The sequence below is a fragment of the Aulonocara stuartgranti genome, assembly GCF_965226115.1.
Source record: "Aulonocara stuartgranti genome assembly, chromosome: 23".
NCBI lineage: Eukaryota > Metazoa > Chordata > Actinopteri > Cichliformes > Cichlidae > Aulonocara > Aulonocara stuartgranti.
Window position 1 is genome coordinate 4,025,812 of NC_138958.1, and position 22,590 is coordinate 4,048,401.

General features: G+C 41.5%; 1 protein-coding gene across 2 annotated transcripts in view; it reads right to left on the reverse strand.

The window, feature by feature from the left end:
• Positions 1-22,590, reverse strand: part of tle5 (TLE family member 5, transcriptional modulator) — a 53,220-nt gene that overhangs the window by 26,933 nt on the left and 3,697 nt on the right. For both annotated transcript variants that reach the window (XM_082523519.1, XM_082523518.1), the window contains exon 2: positions 1,662-1,750. In XM_082523519.1, coding sequence (XP_082379645.1) covers positions 1,662-1,750 — 89 coding nt within the window. The remainder of the gene's footprint in view (positions 1-1,661; positions 1,751-22,590) is intronic.

The following is a 22,590-nucleotide window of genomic DNA, read 5'->3' on the forward strand; positions in this document are numbered from 1 at the left end:
ATCCTAGCTCCCCTCCTGAGTCAATAGGAACTGTATGCATGTTCTGTATGCTCAGACAAAAAAGGCATTCTTTCAACTGCGCCGTGACTCTCTGAAGGGGGTTAAATGGTGCTGTTCACTGTTGTGGGAATTACAAAAACCAAAGTCGAGGAAAAAGACGCACAGGGCATTACTGCAGCTTTAGAATCCCCTACAAACAAAAGCGATCAGACCAGAGCAAGGATTTTACACACAATGTGTTACTCTTTCATCTGCCTTTGCCTGTGTCTGTAACCGGCTGAGGCAAGCCTCTGGAAGGTTCTGGGAGTACAGGTACAGAGGAACAAACCAACCTCCTCAGGAAGGAAGACAGGCTTCAAAGACTCCACTCGCACAAAGAATGGATTTCTTGATGCAGACCCCGTGGCATCCCTCCTCTTTACAACAGCTATCAAACAGATCAGTGAAGGTCAGAATTTGGAAGCACCTCAGACTTCTGGAGCTGTAGCGGTATTTAAGCAGTAAAGGAAGATCAATAGCCGAGGGTAAACGAGATTGATTTAGGTATGAGTCAATAAAGGCTTCCTTAGTGTGCAGTATGGCAATACAGCTGAGATACTACTGAAACAAAGGCACACATCTCCATTTTTTTCTTACCACAGAACAGTTCTCTTCGAGTTCACACTGTGCTTGGCTGCAAACATTCATCTTAAAAGTCTAATGATTTTTATTTAAATTCTTGAAGGTATCCTGCAAACAATGATACCATTTGTTGTTTTTTTAAAGTGAAAATACAGACTTAACCCTGGCACTGTTATCATATTTTGTTAATTCTTTGTATTCATCCATCCATCCATTCGCTTCCGCTTATCCTTTTCAGGGTCGCGGGGGCCGCTGGAGCCTATCCCAGCTGTCATGGGGCGAGAGGCGGGGTACACCCTGGACAGGTCGCCAGTCTGTCGCAGGGCCAACACACAGGGACAGACAACCATTCGCACCTAGTGGCAATTTGGATTATCCAATTAACCTATCCCCACAAGCTGCATGTCTTTGGACGGTGGGAGGAAGCCGGAGTACCCGGAGAGAACCCACGCAAACACGGGGAGAACATGCAAACTCCACACAGAAAGACCCCGGCCTGATGGTGGAATTGAACTCAAGACTCTCTTCTTTGTATTCGATTAAATTTAATTAAGAGGACGTGAACCATCAGCAAACCCTCTGTTTGCTACTTCTTTACAATTCCTATAAAATTAATTATCACTATTATTATCTGAATTTATTTAATATTAAGACAGTAAATGTTGTCTGAATATGCTCACAAATATAAACTACTTCGCTGTCCCTGAGTTTTAGCTAGCTGTAGAGTCAGGCAGTTTCCAAGTGTTACTGTTAGTGATTATTGATGTAAAACAAAGTGTTTAAAAAAAGAAAAAAGGACATACATCCGCATTAAAAGCCATTCTGACCAAGAAATGGTAGGTTTTTGTTGCCACAACACAGCTCAGTTTATGTTTAACATACCGGCTACTGGTACACAAACACAGTATGTTCAATAAACAGAAATCCTGAAAATACACATGTACAGCCTGGGGATATATTCCTTATTAAAAAGAGCTGCACTTAACAGGCTGTCATATGTACAGCTTTTCAATTTTGTTTGCATGCAGCAGTGTTTTCACCTGTGGTATTGTGCTTGAAGAAACTGGAACTCATCCTTGATCCTGTCACAGGAATCAGAGGTCGTGAATTTCAGCTGCTGCGATGAGGCCTGCAAAAACATAGAGAGAAAAACGTTAGAGAAGAGCTACTGAGAACCATGTTGAAAGAGGAAACAAAAAAAGCAGGATAGGTGAGTGAAGGCAAGAGAAGCAAGAGACCAACGTGGAGAAATAATTAAAAACACGAACATGAAATCAAACAGTTTTCAATTTGCCACAGTCCAACGAGCAAAGCATTACGAAGAAATTGGTTGCCAAGCATGTTTCCAAGTGCGACGGGCCAAATGAAAACCCCCAAAACTATGTGCATGCTCAAAAACAGAAACATCTAAACTTAACGTTCCTGCCAGCTTTTTAAACCCCTGCAAACGAACTGTTCTCTTACACACCCGCACACAAACCTGACCCACACAGAGATATAATTAGCCATAAATAGATTAAAACACACCCCTACTTAACCTTCAATAGACATAACCCAGACTCAGTCTGTCCTTGGTTTGGCACACACTGCTTCTTTACAGTGCTGAAGCAACCTTATGAGTTATTAGCCAGGGCCGTGATGAAAAACAGCCATGCTGTGAGCCATAACATCCTATTGATTGATGATGCATGAGGTACAATGGTAATACAAAGTGGGTAATGATTATCTTAACATTCCTTTTTGTTATTCCAGCATTCACTTTGAGTGACAGTGAGTAAACATTTAGGCCTGCTTCTTGTATAACTAATGATACTTTTGTGAAGATACTTTATAAAAGTATCTTTATGGGGAATTTAAATTCCAATGCTGACGTTATGTGTCTCTCTGCCACACTGTAACAGTACTTGCAGTATTTGTAAATCCCAACAACAGCTGCTTCAAGGCACTTTATATTGTAAGGTAAAGACCCTACAATAAGACAAAAGAGAAAACTCCAGAAATCATATGAACCCCTATGAGCAAACAGTTTGGCGACATGGGAAAGGAAAAACTCCCTTTTAACAGGAAGAAACCTCCAGCAGAACCAGGCTAAAGGAGTGGCAGCCATCTTCCATGACCGGTTCGGGGTGAGTGGATGAAGACAGGACAAAGATATGCTATGGAAGAGTGCCAGAGATAATAATAGCAAATAATAATTAAATGCAGAGCGGTGTATAAACACATTGCGAGTGAAAAAGGTTACTGAAGAAGAAACACTCCATGCTGGACACTCACTGGACTGCCCCAGGACCCTAGATCTATTGCTGCTGGTTCCTACTCTTGAAAGTAGAGTGGGTGCCTGTCTCCAGAATCCAAACCGAAAGCTGGTTCCACAGAAGAGGGGCCTGAGAGGTGAAGGCTCTGTACAATAACCTCAGTTTTATCTGAAGTTAGAATCAGAAAATTTGAGGTCATCCAGGTCTTTATGTCTTTAAGACATTCTTGCCGTTTAACTACTTGGTGTGTTATCGGGCTTCATGGATAAAGCTGGGTGTCATCAGCATAGCAGTGAAAATGTATGCTATGCCTTCTGATGATACTGCCTAAGGGAAGCATGTATAATGTAAACAGAATTTGTCCTAACATGGAACCCTGTGGAACTCCATAATTAACCGTAGTGTGTGAAGAGGACTCTCCATTTACATGAACAAATTGGAGTCTGTTAGATAGACATGATATAAACCACTGTAGCACAGTACTTTTAATAACTACAGCGTGCTCTAATCGCTGTAATAAAATGTGATGATCAACAGTACTGAAAGCTGCACTGAGATCTAGCAGGACAAGCACATAGACGAGTCCGCTGTCAGAGGCAGTAAGAAGATCATTCGTAACCTTCACTAAAAGGTGTTTCAGCCAAGACAGCAAGTACTGTTATGAATAACTACAGAGACTATGTTGTAACTTACCCATATGCTAACAAAACAGGTATGACATAGTAGGGAACAGACAGGATTTCTGAGAATTTCCCCTGTGCTGTCTTGGAAAGAGGATATTGGAAGCGGATACTTTGAGTGCTGTGGGCAGGGTTTCCATGGGGCAGGCTTGCTCCGACGTGTACTTTGGATGCTCAGTGATGTTGGGATCTGTGCCTTTAACTCTCCTCAAGTCATTCCTGAGGATTCTGGCTGGAAGCGCTGTCTTGTGGGTGCTTCCTTGGTTTCCAAAAAGTTTAAGATGGGTGGTATGTTTCAAGGTAAAAATCACATTAAATTCCACTACTCAGGGTTTCCCTTCAGATGACTTCATTTGAATTTGCTTCAGTCGCTGTTTTTTTATGTTGTAGCCAAAGTCATGTTAAATTAGCATACATAAAATAACACAATGACACTGTCTGTTTGGAGCTAATTTGGAGAATCACCTGACAAGGTTGTTTTTTCACCACATTAATACAAAAAAATAACAGATTTGGTTATGGTGACGAGGACCATTATTTGTGTTTCACTGTTGTCTTTTTTAAGATTCATTTCTGGCATTCTGCCTTTATTGATAGGAAAGCACCGAAAGCAGACAGGAAAGCAGGGAGGGGGGAATGACACACAGGAAATGGTCTGAGGCAGATTCAAACCCAAGCTCCTGCAGCAGCCTTCAGCATAAGCAGTGTCAGCTCATCTCTGAGATATTTTGCCGCCACTGATGCCTTTAAAAAGAATCTTAAAAGTTCATTTCTTGGGAGGCAAAGGTTACATGGGTTGATAATCGTCTTTTAACAGTGAAACAGATAAAAGACAGTAAGGCTACCTATTTAAAAGTTTGTGTTACTTTAAAGTGGTTTAACTCAAAGCCATGTTTTAATGCCCAGAGTGGCCTGTGCATTCACAATTAACCTGCCACACAGAAAAAACAAAAAACAAAAAACAGAGCGTTTTAGATATACTGTGATTCAAATGACAACCATGTCATGTCAAAGACACATTGGGATTTTTAGCAAACAACATCTTTTGCCTAGCCTGGATGTTGCCATTAGCCCTTATTGTAATTCTCTCCACACTACATTCCCCGGGCAGCAGTGGATGCACTGGTTGTGTGTTGGAGCACAGAGAGCATCAAACCCAAATAGGGACAAAATCTCATTATTTCTCAGCAGGCTGCATAATGGGTCATGTGGGGGGGGAGAAAAAAAAAGAAAAAAAGAGACATTTTCCACACTGCGATCGAGCAGTTACAAAAAACCATCAGAATTCTGATTGCCGCACTTACGGGAAGCTAGCCCGACATTGTTAGGAATGACCTGTCGCTTTGTACCCCGCTCACCACGACATGCCGCTCAGTCTCATTTTTAACTGCAAATAGCCTCCTCTGCATTCATAGAACAATAGACTGAGACTATACGAAGCAACAAGATAGCTTCAGGTTGTAAGAGCAGATCTATTTGATTCACAGGATAAAGTTTTTTTGTTTCTCTTTTTTTGTTAATGGCTCGGTAGCGAGTACTCTACCATGGTTTTAAGTAGGGAAGGCATTCTTTCAGGGTAACAACATTTGGTATCCTGTACATGCATGAAATGCGTTTCGTACTATGGCCGCAAAACATTTGGAAATTCAGAAGCGCTAAGGTCGGAAGAGGCACAGGCACTTAAGACTTTTATTTAGAAAAACATAAAACGTGCAGTCCTGTAAAACTCTGACAGTGACCTCGGCCATTACACATCCAAATGGTACGAGAAGCCCTGACATTATAATTCTGCCTACAGACACAAAAAAAACCCCAATCCCAAACAAACCAGTCTGCTGCTTGGAGACAGAGGCTTCGACTGTAAAGAAGAATAACCTTTTCCATTATCTCTCTAGCCAGTACGGCATGGACCAAGCTCAGCAAACAACAGCTCAGCTATATGGGCCTGTGCCACACAGAGCCTGTGTCAACACAAGGCACTTGGCTAGAGGCAGCCGTGAAGCTCACACTGCACTGTGTGTCCATGCTTGTGTCTATGTACAGGTTGCCCCCTGTGCCAGAGGGCAGAGCTGTTGCTCAAGATCCGATTTCCTCAATGTGAACTGTAATATGCAAGCGTTTAACATGCCAAAGAGTCAGCTGCCCCAGGTAGCTGAAGAAGAGAAAAGAAGTGGAGGCAGGAGGAGGAAAAATAAGAAACAGAAAAAGCAAGAAAAGGAGCAAGAACTTTCTAAGGCTACGTCCACACTAATGCGTTTTCAAACGAAAACGCGTCGTTTTCTCTCCGTTTTGGCCTCCCGTTCACACTGAGACGACGTTTTCCTCAAGGAAAAAAATGCAGCGTTTTGGAAACGCTCTCAAAAACGCATTCATTTCAAAATGGAGCTGCCCCGTCGCAGTGTGGACGCTCGAAAACACAGACTTTCTAAAACAATGCCGCATTTTAGTCATGTGACCAATTAAACAAAGCTAGTTGAGTGCATTATAAAGCAGTTGTTATGATTGCTCTCAATTTTGACAGCCCTAAAAAAAAAAAAAAGATTAATATCAGTTTGTACATGCTCCAGATAGCTTTTCTTCAAATCCTTTAATTCTCACTCGCTTTCGCGCATGCGCAGGACTGGAACGTAAGCGTTTTCGGTCGTTTCAATGTGGATGCACGCCTCTGTGAAAACGACTTCAAATCTATCCGGGCTAATGTGGACATAGCCTAACAAACACACCATAAAACCAAACACCAAGACTCACAAGGGCCAGATTAGGGCTTTTATGGCAATAACAGCTTTTCTGTCTCACCTTCCCATCACTATCTTGTGAAACAGGTGAGAAATGTTGGATGCAACAGCAAAAGATTCACATTCTATAACAGCCTACCAGCATGAAATAAAAAATAAAAAAAATCAGCTTTTGGCTGCCATAGTTATAACATGTCAATTAATAAACTAAACTGGATAAAGAAACAGCGATGATAGATCTGCGTGACGTATCAGGCAAGATAATGAAAATGTCACATTAAAAAAGTCATTTTTAGTTTAGTACATCACACACAGCACACTGAAGTCGCTGAGGACAAGTGGCTCAGTTTCACCAAAAATGACAAACAAACAGTGTCTGACAAATATTGCTCCTCCACATTTACAGCAGCCACAGCCTGAATGACAACATCTGCAGCCTGCACGAACCTGACGCTTACTAACTTATCTACTTTGACTCCAAATCACTGATGACATTTTCACATCTGATTGATAACTCTGCTTCTTGAGTAATTATTCTACACTCTCTACTTTCAGCTTGATATTTTTCATTTTATTTCATTTATTTGTGCAGCAATGGCAACACTGTCATTTACCCCAGTGCATCATATGACCCTAAGGGAAAGAGATTTGACTATATTACTTGCAGCGCTGGGTGTAAATATTGTAATCACATTACCTTTTTCAGTAATGCATTACTGTACTAAATTCAGTAATTAATTTTCAGTTACAATTATTAGTAAATTTAGTTACTAATTAGTTAAATGCATTGCAAAGTCTCTTCAGTTTCTCCAGAAATGTAAAAAAAAAAAAAACGTCAATCAGCTTATTTCAGTTCATGTGCCTGCAGGAGGAAAAAGGTGGCGTGATCTAAAGCCTTTAAGGCGGGGAGATATAGACTTTACTTTTATTTGTATTGCATAAAAGGACATGGTGATGGTGAAATGCAAACTGTGTCGTATGTAGGAAGGTCGATAGACTGAGTGGTTGGCAGCTGTCAACAAGTGGCTGCATAAGCCAATATAGCTTTAAAAGAAAAAAAATGCTTCACAGTTTTAAATATATTTTAAAACTCTACAGCAAAATCAAACCCTTTTTCTGATAAGACATCCAGCAAAGTACAAGAGCTATGAGCACAGTTCTCACAGTGCTAGTGAGAGATTTTTACCACTCTACAACCAGAGTATGTAGGGCTATCCGAGCGCCATGAAACATACATTGTTAACCATGTTTATTATCTCTTTCTCTGTCAGTGACTAAAACAAGGTGCTCTATGGGGACCTGAGAGCACACAACAGATGGATGCCCATAATGTTAATGAAATACTGCCGTAATATTGTGACACATGCCATCTGCGGTGACAAAAAAAAAGGTGCTTGCATGCTGCGTGAAGTGGATGTGTTTGTCCAAGAGAGAGCTGGGCTAATGCATGTGTGTGTGTGCGCGTGCGTGTGTATCATTTTGTTTGTGTTGCAGAGGGATAGCCTAGACAGCGTAAACGGTTGAGAGGATGTGTGTGTGCACATCTGTGTGTGGGGTGTGATAAGCCTCTATATATGGTGCTTGGCTGCCAGAGGAACAAATATTCACTGCCATGAATCATACACAAGGATAAAACAGCCCACACACACACAAATTTGCATAATACACACACACACACACGTGCGCACAGCACCTAAATGTAGGACAATCTCTAATTTGATTCTGCCCTGCTCCTTTGAGACGTAATTAAAGCATTAAAAAGCTTTGTGCGCTGGTGAGGCAATTGAGACAGTCTTCAGCGAATAAATGGGATTCATCGTTTCAGGAAATTGCTGCCCCACCTCCATCCCCCACCCACCAACCCTAAGCACACTCATCGCCCACCCCCGCCCCTCCCCACGCACCCACCCTTCCTGGCCTCATCATCTGGTCCAATCCATGTGAAGTCTACTGTGAACCATAATGTCTATTTTAAATAAGAATCAGGCAAAGGCCGTTTCTGCTCCACGGATCAGTCGACAAAAGCGATGGCAAAGGATGGAGATTACAGAGGGCACTCAGCTTTACGCACACACACATAGATCACACTACAGTGATTAGACACACCAACAATACAAGAATACAGTGGAGCATTTAGACACACCAACAGAGCGGAGACAGCAGCATGTATCCACACACACACACACACAGTGACGCACGCACGCACGCACGCACGCACGCACGCACGCACACAAACACACACACACACACACACACACACACACACACACACACACACACACACACACACACACAATAACAGCAGGATACATTGGAAAACATCCTCCTCAGTATAAATCCTGCCTGAGGGTAGCAGCAGTGTGGGGATTGTATTTCCTGGAGCACTGCCTAACTGTTTACATCTCAGCCGGAGTGTGTTTCTGTGTGTGTGTGTGTGTGTGTGTGTGTGTGTGTGTGTGTGTGTGTGTGTGTGTGTGTGTGTGTGTGTGTGTTTGCGTGCATGTATGTGTGTGCTGGGGGCAGGGATGAAACCTTGGCATTGTAATCACTCACTAATGACTGGATGTTATCTCACTCCCACTTTTAAATGAATGCAGAAGATCCACACTGACGAACAGTTGGCCTATTTTTCAATGCCAGGATGTGTTTGCTCCATAGCAACAGTCTCAAGGATGCCATTTGAGCCATCCGGCTTTTCTGTCCATCACAGATTCCCACTGCCCATCTGAGTGTGGAGTATAGGCATATTATTATTCTTCAGGCGTGACGTTTTTTTCTACGTGACTGAAAAGAACAAGTGTTTCCATCTGATTTTTTTTTTCTGCTGAAAGCAAAAAATAAAGAGTATTCTTTTTTTAGCTGAGTCTGATGGTGAGATTATACATTTTATGGGTAATTTACTGCTGGCAGTATGCATGTGGGCGATGCCCCAGTTCAACTTACTTTCACACCAAGTACAAGTGCTTACATTTAGACATATCTTAATACCAAGGACTCAATAATAATAATGCAGATTTTCAACCATAAAAGTGAGAAGCACCCTAAAAATCCAGTGATAATGTACACCAAATACTCGTCATGAATCTGAATCTGTAGGCTCTGTATGATTCTGAAACCAGCACATATACCTGCCATGTATTTTACTGACTTTATGCAACAGGAATAAGTAAAGACAAATAGATAATACACAGGAAATACAACAATAAAACTCAGTGCTTTTTTTAAAATACAAACACTTCATGACTATAAAACTGATATGCACCACCTGTGTACTACTCTCACACCTGCTACAGCCACGTTCACTGACTGCAGTAGAAATGCGGTGTTGGTGCATCCATTCTGTGCGCTGTCATGATTTAAAATCAATGGGAGATTTCCTCAAGAGCAAAGACGGTGACATAAGTATAACTTCCAGCTGGAAGAGTGTGTGGAGTCAAAGTCTGTAAACTTTCTGGCAGCTTTTATTAAATTTGATGATTTTATACAAGCAGTTTTTATGCACTAGTATTCACTGAAATTTAACTCAATTTAGATAGCATGTCAAACCTGTGTGTACAGCTGCTTTATAATGCTACAGTCACACCAGAGAAAGCAGCAGTCGGAGACCGCAGAACAACAAAAGTATTGCAACGGTGTGAAAAAATAATTTGCAAACGCACCGTCTTTGAAATAGCCGTTTCAAAGATGGAGTCAGTCTATGATTTAATGGGGAGAAGTTGGCAGTTAAGTGCAATCTGTTTGTGATTTTAAAAAAAATCTGCAAACCTGTGGCTTTCAACAGAGAAATTCACATTAACTACTTGCATTTGGAGTCCAGCCAGTAATGCACGGTAGAGCAGGGCGATATGACCAAAAATATTTATCACGATATACATTTGAAAATTTGCGATAACGATATAACTGATGATATAACTGACACTAGACAAAATACTTTACAACTACTCAACTTTATTAGTGCAAAGAAAATCATCAATGTATTTTCACTTAAACAAGCAGCTGTTTTATATGCATTAAAGTTATATAAAAAAAATTAACAGTGCAAATGCAAATTCTTCGCTGACAGTTTAACCAAAAGGCGTTTCCAGTGGAAACTGGCCGACATATCCTCAGCATAACCATGTATAATATCCACAAAACTTAAAAAGAGCTTATACACATACAATACGGTAATATTATGTTGAAGCACAGTGAGGCGCCTGACTACGATAGCCGTAATGCTCCAACAATCCATCAAGCGGTGCGGGTTCGTAGCAAAATCGTACTGAAACATTTGACAGATTTTCGAGCGCCGTGTACATAAAATCGTTTCGAGGTCAGTAAACACAACCAGAGTTCATACATAAGGCACACGGGATTATAAGGGGCACTGTCGATTTTCAGAAAAATCAAAGGATTGATTTTAAGTGTGCCGTATTTTCCAAAAAACACGGTAATAACGACGGCCCACTAGCATGCTCTACCAAAAATAGTGCTTTGTTGTGTATCTGACGGACGAAAGCCAAACCAGTTCCACACCACTGAAGTTGCAGCATTTTTACAAACCAGTTCTGGTTCATCTGTTTCATTTAACGATCCACTTTCGCCCTTCTCATTCTGCGTCGCCGCCATGTCCGTATGTAAACAAAGGCACTGTGCATGCGCGTTTTACCCATATTCTATCGCGATATTTCATTTTCTTATTGTTGCCCAACATTACACCAGTATTACCGTGAACGGTATGATATAGCCCAGCCCTAATGCACAGAACTGAAACAGAAAGTAAGAAAATCCTCCGCCTTTAGTGATGAAGTTGCTGCAGTATGCCGATTTAACTGCAAAAAACCTTGCTTTTACATAGGAATATAACAGGCTGACAGCCACCTGACCTTATGGCAAAGGCACACATCGCAGATGAGTTTCACTCATCGACTCAGACTGATTCCAACATGTGCTGTAAACAATGTCTGTCTGCATTTATAAATATACATGCAATCCATCGCCCATTTGTCTGAGCACGACTGCAGTCATTCCACTTTCAGCATCATCCCGTCTCTTTGTACTGGTGAAACGAACGCATGGTGTGTGCGTTTATTTGGGCAAACGTTTCAGCAAAAATCCATCCTGACATGATTCACAGAGCCTTTGAGGGCTTAAGCTTTTTGCTAATACACGAGCAGCAAACAAGATCACATCCTCCATCTAAGAATAGCTCCAACCAAACAATTCCATCTAAATATCCCGGATTAGTGTTTGGACTAAAGCATATGAGCCCAGTGATCTGAGAGAGGGACAGGGCTAACTGGCCCACATCCAAGCTCACCCCCAGCCAACTCTGTCTGGGCCAAAAGGAAGCCTCGCTATGTTAGCGGCTAAGTGTGTGTATGTGTATCAGAGAGGAGAGGCTGAGGAATAGGATTGTGTCTTCAGCCGCTCTGGACAGGGGCTTTAGAGCACGGGGAGAGCCTAATCCTGTTTCGGCCAGGAATTTGATTTTGATTATTATCTCTCACAAACCAAGCAGAGGCTTACCCCCATTTCTGCAGCATTATCCCCACAACACACAAGCACACATACACACACACCTCCCTCTTGCAGCCCAACAGATTTGACCTCGTTAAGACGCTTTAAAGGGGATTATTCTACTTTTATCACTTCGAGAGAAGTGCCCTTGCAAACATAGGCTTGGCATGTCTTACCTTCCCTCCCCATTCTGAACTATCTTGACCCCCCCTGGCAAGGCCAGACAAGTACACAGTACAAACACATACAAACACGACAGTTATAGCACACTGCCCTGCAAACACAGATGCACCTGTGTACAAAAATATAGTACACTATACCCACACGCACGCAGGCTTGTACACAATAAGACCTAACATAAGGTGGGGGAGGCATAGTGTAACACACACACACACACACACCACAGGAAAAGAGTGCAGAGATTGCAAAGCCAAGGGAAATGGGCAATTTGTCAAAAGTGGGGAAAGTGGTGAGGCCGACAGTACTGTGGGTTTGGAAACCATGGCTGAGATTAAAGCCAGACTCGCAGAAGGGGGGCTTTAAGATTACACCCAGTACGGCTGTGTAGATGATTGATGCCTGCTTGTAAAAACCAAGGTTATTACTTACAACAGCCAAAGGAGGAGAAAAAAAACAGGAACGAAGAAGGGAAGATTAGATAAATTTGCAACAAGTTAACAATGAAAGGAGAAAGCTGGAGCTCTGACATTTGGGCAACACCGGGGGAACTCCAAAGTTCTTTGGCACATATTGATTTCTATCAGAGTATTGCAATTTCAAGTGTATGCTGATGAGCTCTATTTGATTTCATGTTTACGCCAACAGCATGCAAATTAGTTTTTTATAGTAATGGGACCAGGACAGACTGAACAAGGGAGGTTCTCATTGCCCTGCTCTTGAATGAAAAGGCTGTTGGTGGGGATGTGGTAGCATATTGTTTCAGTCATGGCCTTACCGCTGTTAGGCACACAAACAGAACAGCTAATTCTCCTTTGCACATTGGCAGATCTGCGGGCTGTGGCCAGGCAGGGGCAATCAAGCCGCCTCCCGTCGAGCCGCTTTGTTCCAGCCCATCGCACCGTTCTGCTCTGGGGAAGGTTTACCCCACCCACCGCCACCCTCCTTTCTTCCCACCTCCCACACTCTCCTCCTAGGAAGCAACTGCTGAATACTGATGCAGTTCCTCACTACATCCCCCCAACATTAACTCCCACACGAGAAAACCACACACGCACTTTAAGAGGAACTTGCGAAGATGCATGCAAAGACACACACGCACAAAGTCATTACCACATTTTTTTGTGTGGAAACGCACGCACGCACACACAATTTGTACACATGCTAAAAGAGAAGAATGTATACAGACAATAAAAGGACATCCCACGTCAACAAAGCCGTCTATTACTTGTGAATTTGTAACCTTGACATGCAGGCCTCGTCCGTGAAGGCAATGCAGCAGAAATACACGCATGCACACTCAGAAACACACACATCAGTGTCTCCCGCAGGTTTGAGCGAAACCAACAACAGGACATCTGTTTTTGTTTATGGTCACATTCTTTCTGGTAAATTTGCTGTGGTACTTTGTGTAAAGCAAAGCAGCCCGAGCTGACAAAGTGATGCACCGACAACTCAACTGGCAAGTCTCATGCTTCTGCGGATCCTTTAGTTTCTGTATTATAATCATACAGAACCAGAATGTCAATGACGCAGTCCCTCATCTGGCTTGTGATCCATCACAATTCATAGGTTACTGCAATGTGTGAAATACATAAGGAAAGTTTTGTTTTCATTGGTTACCTGTATTGGACTAAGTGACAGTAAGAAAAGACACTGAGAAGCTAAATAGGCTCACAAAATCTGACCAGTACTCCTATAAAATGGAAAAGTGATCGAAAAAAGACAAATATGACCTTGAGCACATTTTGGATAAAGACATTTATCATCATTTTGTGATCAGTGTGTTCAAGTTTCAAGGAGGAATACTGAATCTTGTGAATTGGAGTCAGATAGATGGACAAATAGACAGATAAGAGATGGATAATTGACTCCTCGCCACTAAAGAAGTTTAGGGGAGGAGCTAAAATGAAAATAATTATTATGAAATATATTTTCATTTTAAAATTACAATTATTTTATTTTTTAATGACAGTAACTGTAACACATACAGCACATAAGCATTTACGAGCTCTCTCATAAAGGTTTAGCCTTGCTTGTAACTTAAAAATACGCCATTAGTTGTTTATTTCTTTCCTCAGAATCGGTGGATAATCATGTTAATTTCTCTTTATTTATTTATTTATAAAATCACCACAAGGTGAGAGTTTTGTAACTGATTGGCCCAGCAGGGAAGTGCATCATTTATAGAGCGGTGACACGTTTTCAGTCCTCTTGATTCAGTACTTTGTTCAAGCCATATGCTTCTCTGGGGTGCCATAAACTCCAAGGTGCTTGTGCGTTTGTTGTTATACATAATATATCCTTAAAAAATATTCCTCTTTGCAGACATACTTATGAATCCTTTATCGCATTTAAAAAAAAAAACCAACTGCATGGAAACGTCAATAACTTTTTTAAAAGTTCAAACTAACTAATGTACAGTATGCTTTAGCTTTGGCTAAACTGCAGTGGAAACAATATTGATAAAAGCCAAAAGAGGCTGAAACTGACTCAGAGCATAAATCGTGATGTGGGTGAAGAATCTGAATCACCGAACACTACAGCGTCTGCTCAACTGAAGCAGCAGCAAACTAAAATAGCATCGATATTTGTATGATGAGAAAACGCTAACCGTCAACAATTATTACATGAAAAACTATAAACAGTACAGTGATGACGTTTTCAGCACTGTCATTCCACAGCAAGAAGATTTCGACTTTTAATCCAGACTGGGGTTTCGCATGTTCTCCCTTTGCATGCATGGGTTTCCTCTGAGTGCTCAGGTTAAATCCATGTTAGGTTAACTCGTGCTTCTAAAATAGCCAGAAGTGGCAGACAAAGTGCTTTAAGTGTATAGAATGAAGCAATGTGTGAATGTATAAATGTGGGTTGAAGTTGAAAGTGCTTAGAGTGGTCAGCAACTCCAGAAAAGCCCCTATATGCAAGCCAGTCCATTACCATGTTGTTTATAACGTCATCTTTTTCAGTCTCAATTTATCTTAATGCACTCAACTCTTAATATTTTCCCAACAGTAGTGAATTAAAATTTACATTAATCTGCCTTTTCTTCACCCCATTTCACAAAAACATGGTCATATTTTTCTAGTAACTTGTCAAACTGATGACGTGCAAAAGACAACTTATTTATGGAGTCAAACACAAAGAAGGCATACATGCGGGGAACTGCAAGGTAAGGGGTTAAAATGGCAATCATGAACCACAGAACCCCAGTTACCCCTATGCTATCATCAAGGCAAACCCAAATACAAATCAATTAAGTGAAGCCACTGATCTATTAACTTTGTTTGTGCTGTTGATGCCTTTTTGAGCATTTTTAATGCAGCTATATAACTAATAATATAGCTTCTTGTGTAAAGTTCATCCAAGAAGTTTTGGTCAGTGAAATTGTAATTAGATTAATCAGATGTGTCTTTGCATTGCGCCCCTCGGCAGTTCAAACACCATGGACCGATCGTCACTCTTGTTCTACTTCTGGGAATTCTGCTGGAAGTCTGCCTGAAGGGTCCATGTGTATAATTGATACACTGCAGTGCAGTTTCTCAGTCTGTGTGATCATATAAAATTTACAGGAACGCAGACGTGTGCACGGAGCCTCGCACACACAGTATGTGGACAAAATTTATGTCACCCAAGCACACTCTAGCAGGTTTGCAGATACAGAAACTATGACAGGTCTGAAGCACTTTACTTCTTGTGCAAATTAGAGCAGCACCGATTGCAATTTCCTCAGCAAATTATGATTTCTGATTATTTGCTATCTGCCAATTATTCTTATTCTTTCTAAGAACTAAAACTGACAGCCTATACAACACATATACTTTATAACTTCACTAAATAACAGGACATTAAACCTTTCTCTCGGATTCATGCGGCTCCATAATTTTTCTCATAACTGTTTTTATCCTTTGCTCAGACTGAGGCTGTTAGTTTGTGGCTGGCTCAGAGTTCTGGATAGCTCTAGTTTAAGCCACTTTTTCTTTGTTAATTTCTATAAAATGTCCATGTTTAAGTGACTCATTAGGTTTGATGTCATGAACATTTATGCGGTTTTCTCTGCTGTTTACTTTAGTGAAATGTCTGAGTCTTCACTCAGTTCCAAGCTAACAACAAAGTAAGTGGCTTTAAGTGTGTGTCCAACTATTTGCCTGTGCGGCTTTGTGGTATAACACAGACTAGCGCTTTAATGGTCATATGAGCGGAGAGCAGTGGAAACAGACCAATTCTTGTCTCTGGACAGTCAACTGGTGAATCTCTAATCCAAATATAATAATTTCTTGCTCAAAAAAAAGAACATGGCAAGGCTTCAATATGCACAATACATGAATGACTACATCCATCTATTGTTTTGACTACATAGCATGTTCCCACATCTGATCTACTCTATAGGTGAGCAGAAACGGTTCCTTCTACAACCAAACACATAAATGGGTTGTTGAAGAAAAAGAAACCATGAAAATTATGCTGGCACTGCAGTGTTTTCTCATTTTTAGCTGGGCTTTCTGTGTTTAGAAACAAAGAAGAAAAAGGAACAGACTCAGCTCACTGTCGTCCAATGTGCATTTGCAGAGTTTGGGAAGCCAGCCACCAGCAGGAGGTATAAGTCAGTGTCTGAATCTGTACTCGCATCTTTTCTGCCTACTTGAGTCTAAGTCAGTATGTGTGTATGCTCAACAAGAGAAGGGCTGTACCAATCTACACCCCTCCATTTTAGCCAAACCCCAAAGCACTCTGACAATCATCCACCGTGGCCTTTCACCAAAATCAACATCACCTGTGACCCATGGCCTCTACTCGGCCACTTAAATGAGGGGCCTCCTGCAGGTTGGTGATGTTTGGGTGGGTTGGTAGGTGGGGGGCACATGCAGGGCTGTGTTTGTCATGCTAATCAGCTGGCCTAACCTCAATGACCCAGACATCTGCTGGCCTGCGTGTGTCAAGCCCCACATTCAATTTTTTCCCCAGATACAAAAAGCAGATAAGACCCTTGAGGCTGGTAAGAATGTGTGTGTGTGTGTGTGTGTGTGTGTGTGTGTGTGTGTGTGTGTGTGTGTGTGTGTGTGTGAGAGAGAGAGAGAGAGAGAGAGAGAGAGGGGGAGGGGGCTCTTATTGACGTTGAAAGGGAAAAATCCTTTTATTTCTATGCATGTACTAGAGCAATAATTACCAGAAAATAAAGCCAACGTGCATGTTTGTGCGTTTTTATGCTCGCCTCTGTGCACGCACTAATGTCCAGTACCCCCCCCCTCGCCAATCATCGGACACACATAGTTAAGCTTGTTGCTCTCTCTCATACACACACACAGACAGTGTGTCTGTGTGTGTGCAGCAGAGCAATGGAGCAGGGGCGGGGGAAGTTTGTTTAATGGGCGAGACAGGGGACCATGGGGATTAAGCTCTCCCCAGCTGGAGGCTTTAGAGGAAAGGCTGGGGGCTGTTCTGTTAATTCAAGTGGGCTTAATAATGCCTGTGCACCCTCTGCCCCTGACCCTCCCACCACTACATTAGATCTGGGAGGAAACACATGATAAAGGGAGACAGACAAGAGGAGGTGGAAGTGTGTATGCTGTGTGCAAGAGTCTGTGTGTGTGTGTGTGTGTGTGTGTGTGTGTGTGTGTGTGTGCGTGTGCGTGCGTGCGTGCAACCTGTGGCCATCTCTACAGTCGAGCACATGCTCAGGGGACTTGTGAGATTTTGCCTCCCATATTACTTGCGCTACTCTCTGGATTTGGCACCAGGCCTCTCGGTTGCTCCACTTTCACGCCACTGCCAGCTTTGTTGAAGCTGCATTAGGATTAATCAACACCCAAACAATATGGCAAATGCTGTCAACTGGGTCAGGCACTGTGCCACGATCAAATGAGGCTTTTCCCTCTTAAACCAATGAACTGTGCCCGTAACCTGCAACGGGGGATTAAAACGTGCCCACTGACATAAAATGACAAGTGAATCCCCGTTAAACCTCAGAAACCTTAGTCTTCTTTGTTTCTAAAGCCCTTTTCAGACATGGAATATGCAACGTTGCTGGCTGTATCAATATATTAAAGGATTCTGACACTCAGACATGAGGGTTTTTCTTGCATGGAGAAAATCTGGCGCCCTTCCAGCGCCAAATAAAGATCACTAGTGTCAACATGAAAAGAAGCGCAAACAAAAAATATAAATTCAACCGCTGAGCCAGCAGTGCATCAGCTTAAATACAACATCTCTGTCTTACAACAGGAGCAGTCAACTCTGCTCCGTCCACAGCCGCAATATTTTGCACAGGCACTGGATAAGCCAGCTAAGCCGCGTGGTTTTAACAAGACCTGGATTCTCTGCTCAGCGCTCAGCACAAGTTATTGTCCACAGCTGGGTTGTACCAAACTCTCCCACTGGTTCTAACAGTAGAGTCAGAGCCATGCTGCAGCTCTTGGGGCTGGATATCCTCCTCCATCACTGCCAGCTGAGGAGTGCACGTTCAACTTTCTCGAAAGTTCTATGGAAAAACAATTATTCCGATGCCATAAAGCACCAACTAATAACACAAACACAATGTGAAAGTTAATTGTGTATATTTACTTCTTTTTAACGCTGTAATAAATTATGTGAAAGTTACAGTACAATTTGAAATTTCCAACTTTCCACTATAAACCAAGGAACTTAGAAACCAAAGCGATGAGCACTGTGCCAGATGTTTAAAAACCTTAGAAATGTGTCAGTCCGCTGAGATTACTCCAATTCTTTTTTAACTACAAGTGTAAAATATTTGATTCCTTAGCTGATATATGAACATCAGATAACTCACTGAAGGACATTTTAGACCAGCATCTGCGGGGCTCTTTGACATATGAGTGGGTGGCAATTACATTACAGGGTTACCTTGGCAACTGGAGGTTAAAATGTCCACTAGCAACTAGGGCTGGGCTATATCATACCATTCACGGTAATACCGGTATAATGTTGGGCAACGACAAGAAAATGAAATATGGCGATAGAATATGGGTAAAACACGCATGTGTAGTGCCTTTGTTTTCATACACACATGGCGGAAAAAGCATGGCGGTGACGCAGAATAAGAAGGGCGAAAGTGGATCGTTGAATGAAACAGATGAACCAGAACTGGTTTGCAAAAATGCTGCAACTTCAGTGGGTTTGAACTGGTTTGGCTTTCGTCCGTCAGATACACAACAAAGCACTATTTTTGGTAGAGCATGCTAGTGGGCCGTCGTTATTACCGTGTTTTTTGGAAAATACAGCACACTTAAAATCAATCCTTTGATTTTTCTGAAAATCGACAGAGCCCCTTATAATCCTGTGTGCCTTATGTATGAATTCTGGTTGTGTTTACTGACCTCAAAACGATTTTATGTGGTACACGGCGCTCGAAAATCTGTCAAATGTTTTAGTACAACTTTGCTAAGCTACGAAGCCGCACCACTTGATGGATTGTCGGAGCATTACGGCTATCGTAGGCAGGAGCCTCGCGGAGTGATACGTACTGTGCTTCAACATAATATTACCGTATTGTGTGTGTGTATAACCTCTTTTTAAGTTTTGTGGATATTCTACATGGTTGTGCTGAGGATATGTCGGCCAGTTTCCACTGGAAATGCCTTTTGGTTAAACTGTCAGCAAGGAATTTGCATTTGCACTGTTAAATTGTTATATAACTAATGCATATTTTAAAAAAAAACAAAAAAACAGCTGCTTGTTTAAGTGAAAATACATAGATTTTTTTTTTTTTGCACTAATAAAGTTGTGGAGTTGTAAAGTATTTTGTCTAGTGTCAGTTATATCGTCAGTTATATCGTTATCGCAAATTTTCAAATGTATATCGTGATAAATATTTTTGGTCATATTGCCCTGCTCTACTAGCAACCAATTTTCAACTTACCTTTTTTGGAAAAGCATGATATCTGGGAGTTTTTTCAATCCACATTTAAAACCCTTCCTAGTACAGATTCTGGTGACTATGTAATTCTTCTTCTGCTTGATCTAACCGCTGCTTTTGATAGAGTCGACTATGATATCCTAATAAGTTGTTTACAGCATCTTGTGGCACTTCTTTAGGTCTATTTTCCAACTATTTTCTGTCTCACTGATTCTGATCCCTGCAATGCGGAGTTCCACAGGGCTCAATTTAAGGGCTTCCACTGGGATCCGTTCAAAAAAATTGGAACCTCCTTTCACTGGTATGCTGATGATAGTCAACTCTATCTCCTGCTTTTGTAAGTATTTGGTGGCATCATCACTTAGATGGCCAGTTAAATTGGTGCACTAGTGAAATCTAGCTTCTTTCATTTAAGGTAATTGGCAATGGTGAAACCTTTCCTCCATAGGCAGAATTTAGACAGTAATAAATGCATTTATTATAGTCTTGGCTCGATTACTGTTACACTAGCTCACCAGTCATCTGACTAGCAATGCCAATTTATACAGAAACAGTGATCTTATTTGTTTTTATTGTATTATAGTTGTTCTTACTTTTGTTGTTTTTGGACTTTTATCATTTTCAACGTAATTACTCACTTTTTCAACAGCATGTTCTATCTGCTGTGGCTGTTTTCAAAGTGCTTCATAGTATAGCAAACAAATGTAATAACCAAGCAGCATGCAATGAACTGGCCTACTCACTTAACAAAAATCATGTATGAATAGCTTAAACGGTAAAATGACCAATAAGCTCACAGCAAGGGATGCACTGACCAAAATTCACAAGAATCTCTATTTTTCCTAAAATATTACTGATAAACTAATGGGTGTTCACCCAAACTGTGCTTAAGGTCAAGGTCGAGTTCAGTGTTTACATATTCGCCAACTGATCGTGTCCCGAGTGGATCCCGGAGGAGACACAAGTCCTTATTGGGTTGCATCAGGAAGGGCATCCAGCGTAAAAACTCTGCCAAATCAAACATGCCGAGCTACCTACTGTGAAGACCCCTTGTGAATAACAGAGCAGCTGAAGATAGCCTCTTCTTTGTCATTGAGGTCACATTTTTTATTCTCACCTAAAACAACTTGTAATTCCAGCAGATATTTCAGAAGCGTTCCTGCAGCAGTTCTCCACTCTGTGCTGCTTTTAACCGAAGCAGTCAAGTTGCACAGAACACTTGAGGAGGGCAGGAAATCAAGCCACAGGAATAGCAAAGAGAATCTAATCAATTTTCAAATTAAAAGACCTTATACAGACTGAACACTGCTTCTGAAATGCTCCCAGTCTGATCTAAAGCCATGCCAAGTATGGAACAAAACTGCTTCCAAGACCCAGCTGCCCGTTGTATTCCCAGCGTCAGACAATATGATAGCGTTTGCTTCAGTGTATATGAAACCTATAAAAAAAATTAGAATCAGTATATTTAAATCTGTAGCCTCAACAAAGGTAGAGTGGACTGAAAATACAATGAAGCAAATAAATTGCACTTAAATGTTTGCTAAAATTGTAATGTTATCGACTTAGCTGATATGGTCCATGGGTTCAGATATCCGTGGAAAGAAGCAACTATCCAAACAGCAAAAAGTACGGAGACGGGAAAATCTGTCACTTGTGTACAATTATGAAACAGCTAAAAGCCTACCGGCCTCTGCAAATATGCCTTTTAGATACACTTTGCATTGAGGAAATGTGCCTCAAGTGTCTCAGTAAAGTCAACAGCTTTAAAAAATACCTAAATATTTTAATAACCATCCCAACCAATAAAAGCTTCCCCTGAAAATCTGACATGAGAGGATTGTTGAATATGTACGTAACTAAATTTGTTTGCGAGACCCATCAGTTTGCTATATCGCGGTGCCACTTCTCTCATCCGCCAGGTCCTTATCGGTGACACTCATATCTATATGGGTGTCACATATACTTCCCATCCCTGAACCTTTATGACAACAGCAGCAACTGAAGAGAGGATCTGAACAGGGAATGTGTGTGTTTGTACAGTTTATTTATGTGAAAAATCACAGTGGAGGGCGGTGTGTATGTGAAAGGTTAGGCGTGACCGACTGTAGTCGGTTAAGACTGAACCAGCTGCAGCTCCGGTGAAAAGACGTTAAATTCCCAAACCCCACGTCTAATCCTGTGAGTTTGGTCTTAATACTCCAATAAAGCGTAAAGAGCACTCAATTGGATTAGAAAAATAACCTCCTAGATAAGTAGACAGGCAGGAGTGGAGTGGCCCAGCTGCTCTCACCTTGGAAAAGGTGACTGAGGACTCACTCCATCAGGAGGTGACTGGTTTATAACTTCAACCAGAGACGAGAGAAGACCGAAGATGGCATCTCGTCCCAGTAATTACCCAATGTGAGGTGCAGGTTTTAATATTAATAATACAATAAAAACAACTGTCTGACATAAGTACCTTTACTGTACTCTCTGATAAAAGGTTTTCTTTAGGATCCACAGAGATCCACTGGAAGCAAACAAAATGCAGAGGTTGTTATTCACTCAAATGTTAGGAGTATCTGGGAGGATATACACAGTGTTGTGGTAACCAGCACTCTGGCAAAGACAAAGACAAAAGCTACAATAATAACTTTCTCTTCCAGAGATAGTCATGCACAATTAGGAGTGGGCGATATAGCCTCAAAATGACATCACAATTTTTCAATAAAATTTGCGTAAATGACAATGCAAAAAAAAAAAAAGTACCG